We start from the raw sequence: 12,019 nt of genomic DNA on the forward strand, positions 1-12,019 counted from the left end.
TTACAAAAATTAAATGGGGCTCAGATGTTTATAACTCTCGACTTGTTTAGTGGTTATTACCAAATTCCAATTCATGAGGATAGTCAAGATTTAACGGCTTTTTCTACGCCTAGTGGTCACTACAAGTTCACAAGAATGCCATTCGGGTTAGCAAATGGGTGTGCCATTTTTCAAAGGGCGATGAACAAAATGGTGATGGAATGCAGAAAGCGGGAAGTAGTATTGGTGGCCTATCTAGATGATTTGATACTGTCGGGAAAAAATGAAGACGATTTGTTGGAAAAATTAGAAACGCTATTACAAATAATAAGAGAGGAAGGTTTTACGATAAACCTGGAGAAAAGCCATTTTTTCAAAGAAAATGTAGAATTTCTCGGTTTTGAAGTGGGTAGAAATGGAGTGAGGCCAGGAGAAACGAAAACAAAAGCGGTGACAGATTTTCCAAATCCAATGTCGGTACATGCGGTTCAGCAATTTTTGGGATTGGCAGGTTTTTTTAGAAGATTTGTGAAAGATTTTAGCATTATTGCGGCACCTATGTTAAAACTGCTGAAAAAAGATTTCGAGTTTGAATGGAAGCAAGAGCAACAAGATGCATTCGATGAAATTAGAAAACTATTAGCACAAAGGCCAATTTTGAGGTTATACGATTTAAATGCACCGACCGAATTACATACAGATGCATCAAGTGTAGGGATAGCTGGCATATTACTACAAAAGTCATCAGACAAATGGTATGCCGTCAGTTATTTCAGCAGAAAGACAAATCCGACAGAAATGAAATATCATAGCTATGAACTGGAAATGCTGGCGGTTGTAGCTAGCGTCGAACGATTCAGACACTATCTGATAGGTAAAAGTTTTGTGTTGAAAACAGACTGTGCAGCGGTACGAGATGCATATAAGAAGAAAGAGATGAATTCCCGCATAGCGAGATATTTTCTAAGATTATTGGAGTATGATTTTGAAATCGAGCATAGAAGTGGATCGCATATGCAACATGTTGATGCTTTAAGTAGATCTCCAGTAGAGATACCAAGAGAGGTAGATACAGTAGCAGAAAGTATATTAAATATAGAAATAGCTAATACTGATTTTCTAGTAACAATGCAACGTCAAGATAAAAACCTAATTAGAATTGTTGATATTTTATCGAGAGAACCAATGTGCGATGAAGACACACAAATCAAAAATAGCTACGTGGTAGAGAATCACAGGCTTTTTAGGCTAGTGGAGGGTAAAAAATGCTTCGTTGTACCAGTTAGAGTAAGATGGAGAATGATTAAAAGTTACCACGACGATAAGGGACATGTTGGGGTGGAAAAGGTTTTAGCGATGGTCAAAGATAAATTTTGGTTTCCGAAAATGCGCAAGTACATACGATCATACATTGATGCATGCCCAAAATGTGCATATTTTAAGGAAAAAGGTGGCAAGCCAGAAGGGTGGTTAAACCCAATACCGAAACAACCAAGGCCGTTTCATACAATCCATATAGACCACTTAGGGCCATTTATCAAATCGGTCAAAGGAAATGAACATATTTTAGTGACGATTTGCGGATTCACAAAGTATGTGTTCATAAAAGCAGTAAGGTCGACAAAAACACAACCAGTTATAGAGATGTTAGAGGAGGTGGCCTGTATTTTTGGATTGCCAACCCGAATTATAACAGATAGGGGCACCGCGTTTACTTCGAGTGTGTTTGAGAAATTTTGCGAAGATTATACTATTGAACATATATTGGTAGCTGTAGGAACGCCAAGAGGAAATGGACAAGTGGAAAGGACTAATCGAACTATACTCACGGCGGTTAGAACAATGGTAGACGATAACGAACGTCGTTGGGATGAACAGGTTAAATTAGTTCAAAATGCAATTAATACTATGCCAAATGGAACAACAGGAGTATCGCCTACCTCTTTGGTTTTAGCGTACAACCCAAAAGACGTGGTAAGAAACGAAATCATATCAGTTATTGGTACAGAAGAAAAGGAAGCGCATGAAGTAGATACATTTGAAAAAGTATTAAATGCCACGAAAAAAGAACAAACTCGTCAAAAGACATACTTTGATAAAAGACGTAAGAGGCCAACTATATATAAGGTCGACGATTTGGTATTAGTGGTAAAAGATCAATTTATACCCGGTGGGAGTAGAAAATTAGAACCGAAGTTTAAGGGACCGTGGATTATAACGGAAATTTTAGGAAATGATAGGTACCGAATCGGGACAATTCCAGGCACGGAAGGTAAACAATATTCAACAGTATATTCGGCCGATAGGATTAAAAAATGGTGCGCCTTGGAATTATTGGATGAGTTGCAAGACTCCGAAAATGAAGAAGATGAAGATTAAGGAGTGAAGGTGAGGACACTTCACGTGCTGGGTGTCCGAGTGTAACAATAGGTATAAGTATGGGTGAGGGTTGTAATAATAGGTATAGGTATTGGTTAGGTTAGAGTTACGGTTAGGAATGTAAGTGTATGTGTAAGTGATTAAGGTGAATAAAGCAGTCGTTAATTAGCAGCCAACTCGAGAGGATCATTTGTTACACATGTTAGCACTTCTTAGGCATGCAGCATTTTTTTACACTCGTTATTTGTTTGTTTTATTATGTACCTTGACCCTCTGTTAATTGCTCCCCAACAAAGTCAAAATTCTCCCTCCGCAGATGTAACTGATTACACACCCATAACTATCCAGGAATTGGGTCTGGATCTATGCCGATGCGGACACTGATCCTGATCCATTACTGGTCGTGAAACCGGAAAATAAAAGGTTTTTTATGCAACAATTGCTCTTGGATCAGTCAAACCTGTCCCGGTTCAGTTTTTTTTTCATTTTCACACAAACAGGTTCTGATGTGTTTGAGTCCTCCCTAAATGTTCTCTTGAATTGCCAGACTACTAAAATAATTAAATCGATAGGTATTCCACAATATGCAATGCTAAGAATATGATTTTCATTCATCAGCACTTCGCGAAGAAAATTACAAACAATCTCACTCGTGCTCATCACCATTCGGTTGCTTTAGTGTCAGCTTTGGACACCGACACCGTAAGCATAATTATGCTCCCATTGCTCTGCCGCCAAAGTCTTACGCTGTGCCAGCCAATAGATGCGTGAGCGCGAGAGAGAACTCCAGCCAACGGGCGGACACGGAGCAAAACCCCATCGTTGGCTCTCTGTTGTTTGTTGTTATAAACGCTACCACCCCGCGAGTTTAGCACGATCCTTGCCGTGGTGAGGTGAGCGCGCGTGTTCTGGGTCTAAACTGTTGTACAGTTTTTGGCGGTGCAAAAGGTGGCTCCGGTTTAGGCGGGACCTGTTTTCGAGTGTTTTTGTGCTTCCTAATTCTGTGGGCGGAATAGGTGCAGATTGGTCCCAAAAATTGAAACGTCTGCTGTAGGTAGGTGTGCCAATATGTTTTGCTACAATTGTGTGTCTGATGTGTGGGATGATTTCTGAAGAAAGGGCAACGTTGCAGGACAGCAGATGCAGTTTATCTGCGTCCAATGCTAACTACGATTGTTATCTGCGTTACGATCGGTTTCGTACGAAATTTATGCATTCAAATGTGTCTACTGTCGCGTGGTAAAGTTGTCTCGAATTACAGTGTTAAGGGCGAAATGCTTCCCATCACACCTCGTTGTTAGTTTATAGCTAATCAATTTATCGATCTTTCCGCCGTGCTGAGGGTGTAAAAGACGTGGGAAGCACAGATTTGTTCCCAATTCCCATTACCCTTTACCGAAACCGTGTTATTGTGTGCCGTGAAGGAATGGTGTTCGTTTGTGATGAAAGTGCAATTTTGTACCACAAACAGAGGATATTCCTTGCGTATCGAAACAGCACAGCCGTCGTCTTCGCAGTGTGTAGTAATCTGATAAATCATTTCTATTACCAAAGATTACAGGATTTGCGCTGCTCCCGTGTCGCGAAAGTAAACATGTGTGAGCAAATAGATCGGGTGTTGAAAAGTTTTGTTCCCTCCCTAACGACACTTGGTGTGGGGTGGGGTTTACCCCTATAGGGTGAGGATGGGGTCACTTACCGTGAAACGCCCGCGTTCGCAATGCGTCAGATGAAAGTAATCGATATTCAATCGATATATGGATCCGCGTTGCAAGTCGGTGCGGTGCGGTTCGCGCGACGTTTCGTACGCAAACAACTGATGTTACCGTACCGAGGTGCGAGGATTTGTATGAGTGGTTTTGTGCTGGAATCGTGTATGTTTGTGTGTGTGTCATTTGCAGCACAATCAATGTTTAGTGTTTTGATCACACATTCGATTTGTTGATAATAATGAGGCGGAAAAGAAGGGTTGTTTGTTTAATCAATTGTTTGTTGTGCCATCTTTGGTAGAATGTTGCTTGATAGCTAGGACTGTCTTGCCGTGGTTGTGTTTAGTCAATGGCAAGATTTAAATACAATGTCGTTTTTTTATAATTCAGGTAATACTTAATGCTAACAGTTGTACGTGTCCTCTTATACTGTACATGCAAAAGGGCTTTATTTAAAAACGATAATCAACTAAAGATGATTCATGGAAGCGACACACCCTAGATAGTTATACAAATCTAACACAAAGAGCAGTGGATTTCACACTTTAAGATAAAATTTTATTTTACTATTTGAAAATCGCCTTATTTAGCTAACTGCGGTTAATGTGCTGTCTGCTATAATGCCGGGAGTAGTTCGGTTTTAATGGCAAGCTAAAAAAAATCCGGTAAAATCTCTGCAATACGATGATGATAACTCTTTAATGTATTGCAGAGTTCATTCAGTTAACGTTCTCTTTTTAAACTTTTATGTTAACTTCAGTTAAAAAGCTAAATGAGAACAAAATGTGTTAAATCGTACATAATTCTCTTTGTTAAATTATTATTATTATTATTAGTATTATTAAACCTTTACAAGAAACGCGGGTTCCGTGGGATAACACAAACCAACAACCAGAAGATCCATGGAACTAACCAATTTAACAAGTTAGAGTTTTCTTCACGTTTTACCGTGTTGAATGGGAACTAAACAATGGATCAAAACAATCGGACAGGTCGGAATTATTGATGGGAAAAATGGAGTTTACGTCGGAATCGATTCCAGCTAGCTTCGAATTTTTCTGGAATTGATACCGGATAGTAGGTTCGGAATCAATTTCGGGAATCAGAATCGGCTCCGGCATAGGTTCAGGAATCGAAATCGGCTTTGAAATTGGCTCCGGAATCTGCTTCGAAATCAGAATCGGCTTCGAAATCTGTTTCAGTTTCGGCATCTTCATAAGAATAGGGTTTGGGTGCAATGATGCTATGTATTGATATCAGCAAAGAATTCCAATTTACTAGTAAACGATCAATTCTCATGGAATTCCTCGACGGATTTTGCTTGTGAAACATTGTATTCCAATTAAAGAATTGATTCTCCCGCAGGAGCTAATTCCAATTCTGGAGTCAAAGGAAATGGAATCAAAGGAATAAATTGCGATTCCAAGGTCCGTTCCAATTCCGAAGCCGATACCGACTCAGAAATCGGCTCCGGAATCGGCTTCGGAATTGGAATCGATTTCAGCATGGGAATCCACCCCAGAGTTGATACTTAACACGGAGTCGGAATCAGGTAGACCCAATTCCGACCTCTCACCACTAGTCGGAATCACGTAGTCGTTCGAGTAGTCTCGATATTGTCATAGTGTTTTAGAGCAACGGTTTAGCTTTGGGTTGGTTTGGGGTTCGAACATCCGAAATTATGAGCAAACAATGTGTTTCTTTTTTCTCTCACATTATCTTGTTCCTCATTCATAAACCTTCCTTCAACTCCGATCAGTTGTACACATCTGCTATCCATGGTCTAATGCAGAAGTCTACAAACTTCTCATCTTGCGGCCGCATTACTATGCAAATAACGTTGGCCAGGGTCATTTTGAAGGTTATATTTAGCTAATCGTTTATCGTTTCAAACTCGTTTTGACAAAAAAAAAACTGATCTAAAGTATCAAAATTCTACAGTTTTCTATTATGGAAGCTTGATGAGTTCGCATAAAAAAGTAATAAATAAAATATTGTTCAAAATAGCCTAAATAACAAAATCTCTTTACAAAGTCATCGTAAGACACATGTGGCCTGTGGGCCGTAGTTTGGAGACTGTGGTATTTGTCCAATGAATAGACACGCCAGTAGCAAAAACGTTAAATCGCATCTTTAACCGTGCCCTCCCATTCGCAAGCTAAATATACATGAGACAGACTAATCCTGTTAAAAATATACATGGACAAAAAATACCAGGAAATAAGATGCACAGGAAATTGCTCCAAAACTACTGAAATTTTATTCGACAATTAAGTTTCGCTCGCTATTTGTTTTGTTTCTTAACGGCAAACATTCAAAAGAAAAGAAAATTCAAAATCCTTATCGACCTTGGTTGTTCGAATGCGCACTGCTCGAAAACGGTCGAGCAGCAAGGTGAATACAACACTGAGGCGAATGTCAAGTTTTGTTTTGGTGTTCTGCTGTTCAGCAAAAGGAAAAAAGAATACGGGATCATCATGAAATATTAATTACTCTACCTAAAAGAAAGTTAACAGACGTTTGCTAACAGAGAGTTGAGAGGGTGGATAATTCGACTATCCTTAAGAAGTTAGTGAAAGTTTGCGGCGGCATCAGCACTAGTACACCATTGCTGACGACGGAGTGCTTGTTCCATTGGAGTAAGAAAAATCGATATTTGGTCATCATAACGGAGTGCTGTCCCCCATCCCCATTCAACCATTAAAGGAATGTTTTAGCATGAGCAGAGTATTTTAAATAATCATGTCGCTGCTGTAAATATTGTATGGTTTGTGTTGTTCTGACAACAAACCAATCAGTTGAATGGAATGCAACACCCTGGAGGCTCACTCTCCGTTTCTCTCCAGAAGCAACCCAAAGGCACTGATACCATTTTGGCTCGTTTCTGTTCAGGTCAGTTTTTGGGGCCGTTCCGCAGCGACAATGGCCTCCACGCCCGCCTACCACTGCATCGTCTGCACGCTCACCAAGATCCCGTTCGCGTCGCTGAGCAAGGAAAGCCAGCAGAAGATCGTGCGGACGGGGCGACCGGTAACGCAGATGCCCAACCTAACGTCCCGCTGCCTGAACTCGCTCAACCTGCACGTGACGGACTGGATGACGGGCTGCGACCGGGACCGGAAGCTGTTCTGCTGGCCCTGCCTGCTGTTCAACACCACCGAGTACGATGTGTGGGGCAAGCGGGGCTTTACCGACTTTGCCCGGCTGGCGACGGCCCGGGCGGAGCATGAGAAAAACGCGTCCCACCACGCGAAAAGCAAAACGCTCAAACTGTGGATCGAAACGGCCAGCGATCTTAGCGACAGCAGCGGGGAGGAAGACGTCGAGTGCATACCGGAGCTGGACTTTCTGAACATGTCCGCGTCCGAGTTGGACGAGGAGATCGACGTGAAGCCGAACGTGGAGGCGCTTAACGCGAGCATTGCGTTCTCGCAGGCCGCCCTGGGGGTAACGCCCGTGGTGGATCTGTGCGAAACGGCCAAGGATGGTAGCGGCCCGGTAGTGCACTTTGAGCCGGCGGCAATCGTGGTGGATTGTGAGGAGGAGGATGATGCGCCGCCGAACGAGCCGGGCGGGCCGGGTGAAAACAGTCAGGCAAGCAATAGCTCTTCGGTTGGTGCTGCGGCAAGTGTCGTTGGTGTCAGCAAAAGTGTGTCGTTGCAGGTGGATGATTTAGCGCGGATTTACAGTACGTCTCATGACGGGGAGCGGGGGGAGAATTTGGGGCCGAAACCGCTCAACTGCATGTTCATTTGGGTACTGCGATGCCATTACACTTTAATTCTTCTCTTTACTCCCTTCCAGAAAACGGTCAGCAGGACACAGCCGGCGATAGCATAATGTCACACACGGCATTACAAACCGGCGCGGAGAAATATCAGCTCAAATGGCATTCGCACTATCAAAACATGAATGTGTCGCTATCGAATCTTTACAAGTGAGAATAATTCTGTTTAAAAGTGCAATTTGATTTGAATATTTGATGTTATTTTGTATTTTTTTGCAGAAATGACCGTTACGCGGATGTAATGCTGCTAACCTGCAACGGAGACGACAGCTATACGATACCTGCCCACAAGCTAATACTCGGCACTTCCAGTTTGGTAGGACGATAAGAACCACCTTAATGGTATAGCCATGACGTGCTGAAGATGTGTTTCCTTTCCCTTTCCAGTACTTTGCCAACATTTTCGACAAAACACCCGTACCGCTGAACGCGGTCACGTACATAGTGCTTCCACCCGATCTCACCTACCGCTCGATGCAGATTCTTATCCAGTACATGTACACCGGCGAGTCGACCGTTTCGACCGACGTGCTAAACGAAGTGCTTCGTGGTGGCGAAATACTGAAAATCCGCGGTCTGTGGCGCAACGATTGCCCCAAACCGGCAACGGCTGCCGGTGACGCCAGCAGTGGCAGCAATAGCAAAGAGCTGCCGCAGCACATTCCGTCGATGGATGGGTTGGGTGCCGGTCGGTTCGTCAGTCCGGTCACCGTTGCCGTACCGCCAGGCACACAGCCCGCCCCGTTTGCGCCCCATCACGTACTGTCATCTGCCACCGGACCGCTAATACACGTGAAGCGCGACATGGCGATCGATCCGGGCGAAGTGCGCCAGGGCGATGGTACCCGTACGCGCTCACTGTACGCGGCCAAAAGCCAAGAAATCGTTCACCAACGAACAAACGAAACAGCACAGCCATCGCTTCCCTTTCAAGAGCTGAGCGAGAACCACAGAAAAGAGCGTGAAAATCAGGAAAAGCAACAGCAAATCGGGTCGAGCGCTTCTGGCGACTGTGCAACTGCACCCTCGAGTACGAACAATGGGGACGCTAACAGTACGGCGACGAGCGTACCCGCGCAACGTGGCAGCATGCCACAGGCATTAAACTTTCTGGGCGTAAAAGCCGAACCGGTTGAGTGGAGTGATGTGCGGGCGGGCGAGCTAGCGATGCCAGGGAATGGTGAGCAGGCGCAAAGCAAGAACGACAGTCCCAGCGACCCGGCGAACCCGCCCAAGCTGATCAAGTCGGAGGAGTGTAACGCGTCCTCGGCGACGGATAATTCGCGCTCTTCGTGCTCCTCCACCGAGCAGCCGACGTACTCGCCGCTAACGTGCGAGCTGTGCAGCGAAACGTTTACCATACCCGGCGAATGGGTGCGACACATCGAGGGCCACAGTGACCCGTCCCAAACGCTGCCGAAACGAAGGCGTCGAGCGGAAGAGGTAAGCAGGAGGTTGTGCTGCGGCTCGTGCTCTTTCTGTGTTAATTTCACCAATTTTTAATCTCATTTTTTAGTCTGAAACCGCTGATGAAACGGCCGCATTACGGTGTGACCTGTGCGCCACGTTCTACGTCACGCCTGCCGACTGGGTGCGGCATGTGCAGAACGCGCACACCGAATCGGAACTGGCCGCCTGCAACAAACGTGTCTCGAATCACAAGCGCGCAGTTTCGTCCACCTCCCAGCATTCTCCGACAGGGGCGGCAGCACCGGCAGCCGTCGGCGATGGTGGCCCAGAGAAGCTGTGCAATATCTGCAATAAATCCTTCCCTTCCTATGCCAGCATGGTCATCCACAGACGGACCCATACAGGTAGGAGTAAAGAGAGTGCAAAAGCAGCTGACAGGACATTTCTTTAAATCAGCAATCACTTATGGCCTGTTTGTTTTTCTTCCCGACAGGCCCTTACTGTTGTGACATTTGTAATAAGGGCTTCACAGTGAAATCAAACCTCATACGACACATGCGATCCGTGCACAGCCAGCCAGGATATCAGCCCGCTTCACCGCACACCGACCACGACAGTCAAACCTCCGAATGAGCGCTTCGCTTGGCTGAAGGGGACGGCCCGTCCCTGACCGGGGTGGTAGTTGGCGGGAAGTTTGTACAGTGATTGCTTTTTTTATATACATACATAAATTATTGCTAGACGTTAAAAAAGCGTAGGTTTACGTATTCAGTATTGAATAGCCGGTATGTATGGAGCAAGTGTGTACAACGATTGATTTTAATAATTTATAAAATTTACTAATGGCAATAACATTAAACAAACGCTATCGGAAGAGTATTGTTTCAAATATTCTTCCAACTATGGAAAATAATAATACTTTTTTTCATTATTGAGAATTGAGTATTACGGGTAGTGATGGGGAAAATTAAGTTTTCGTCGGAATCGATTCCGGATAGTAGGTCCGGAATCAGTTACCGGAATCGATTCCGGATAGTAGGTCTGAAATCAGTTACCGGAACCGATTACGGAATTAAAATCGATTTCAGCATCGGAATCGAGTCTGGAATTGATTCCGAATAGGGAATCGGAAACGGATAGGTCCGATTCCAAGTTCCCATAACTAATGCGCACACACATACTGCAATTAATCCACAACAGAATGACCAGTTCGTGCTGCGTGAATACTGGCTAAGTTTTCTTCAGAATCGAATCCGACTTGCTTCAAAGACTTTTCTGGAATCGATTCCAAATAGTAGTTCGGGAATCAGTTTCCGGAATCGGCTCCGGAATCGGAATCAGAATCGGCTCCGAAATCGGAACCGGAATCGGCTCCGGAATCAAAATCGGCTTCGAGATTGGAGTCGGTTTTGGCAACTCCATAAGAATAGGTTTGGGTGCAATCAAAGTGGGTAAAGGACTAGGTGGGCTTATAGGTTTGGCGGGAAGGCCATATTGGACGAACGAATGACAGGAGGGGATTCGATTGTGATACGTAGTTTTTCACCCACACTACGACACATCATTCAAAATAGCCATTGGAATTCACACGCATACATCAACAAATGATCGAATCCCCTCCTGTCATTTCGTTTTCATTTTTCTACAGTACGGCTGTCAATTTGTTCGGGATAAGCCCACCTGTATAATAAACCCACTTTGGGTGCAATGATCCCAAGTAGCACAATCCTGCTAAGAAACCGTTAAAAGTATGCCTAAAAGTATTACTTTTAGCTTTCCATACAGCAGTAATTCCAGGGCTTAAAACACTGCGTAACGCTTTCCTGGCTTCGTCAATGTTTCGTTAAAATCTAAAATTTAGCCGGTATTTTCAACGAAAAAGATCAAAATTAACGAAAATATCGACAGGGATGGCTGCATTGTTGTTTCTCTTTCTATACGAATTTTCTAGATCTTCGTTAAGTTACAACAAAGGGTGTTATTATTTCATGGAATAAATGCATAAATGCAACACAAATGATTTTATTCGACAATTAATCATTTTGCCACTGCATATTGTCACTGTATCACATAAGTTTCATTCATTCTATGGGTTTCTTCCATCAATTTAGCATGGAGGGAAGCTGCAGCCGTGGACGGAAAAAATGATGTCCAAACGCTATCTGAATCGGAAATGCTGCGAAATATAAAACTTATGTAGCTCATGTGAAGAGATTAGTAATAACGATACACTGACCTGTTGTAAAAGCATGATGGTACACAAATTAAACGATAGCTGATAGAAATTATCGCAGACGCTTGGTTTTGTTGTCATCCACACACAATACACACGAAGCTTGACGAACTTTTTGACATAAGAAATGGAGGCGCCATGTACGTGACCATGTACAGTATGTCTCAAAAATTATCATCATCAAGAGTATATTATTTTGTACAAAAAATATTTTTTTATGAACATTTATCTCTTTAGCATATCCTTCATCAAACTTATTGCATATAATATTTAAAAATATGAAATATTATTTTTTTATTATCAATTTTTTTTATTAGCACCGTAGATTCAAGTGGAGAAAAAAAACATATTTTAGGTACCGTTAAACAAACAAATATTTTGTTGTGAAAATAAATGCGCATTATTACATAAATAAGGATAAAAAAATAATTTCCCGTATATTGAAACAATGAAACTGATGTAGATAAAATTTGAAAAACACTGTGTGTTATATTTGCCCGAATTGAAAAAAACAGTGTAACG

The 12,019-nt window shown here is 43.1% G+C and overlaps 1 protein-coding gene across 1 annotated transcript; it reads left to right on the plus strand.

The window, feature by feature from the left end:
• Nucleotides 1-6,111: 6,111 nt before the first annotated feature.
• LOC1276415 (telomere zinc finger-associated protein) lies at nucleotides 6,112-10,174 on the plus strand. Its single transcript, XM_315758.5, has 7 exons — nucleotides 6,112-6,706; nucleotides 6,960-7,755; nucleotides 7,872-8,004; nucleotides 8,074-8,170; nucleotides 8,242-9,297; nucleotides 9,371-9,668; nucleotides 9,758-10,174. The coding sequence occupies exons 2-7, from the start codon at nucleotides 6,990-6,992 to the stop codon at nucleotides 9,895-9,897; spliced, it is 2,490 nt and encodes an 829-aa protein (XP_315758.4). The 5' UTR covers nucleotides 6,112-6,706; nucleotides 6,960-6,989; the 3' UTR covers nucleotides 9,898-10,174.
• Nucleotides 10,175-12,019: the final 1,845 nt, after the last annotated feature.

This window comes from Anopheles gambiae, chromosome 2, assembly GCF_943734735.2.
Source record: "Anopheles gambiae chromosome 2, idAnoGambNW_F1_1, whole genome shotgun sequence".
NCBI classification, from domain to species: domain Eukaryota; kingdom Metazoa; phylum Arthropoda; class Insecta; order Diptera; family Culicidae; genus Anopheles; species Anopheles gambiae.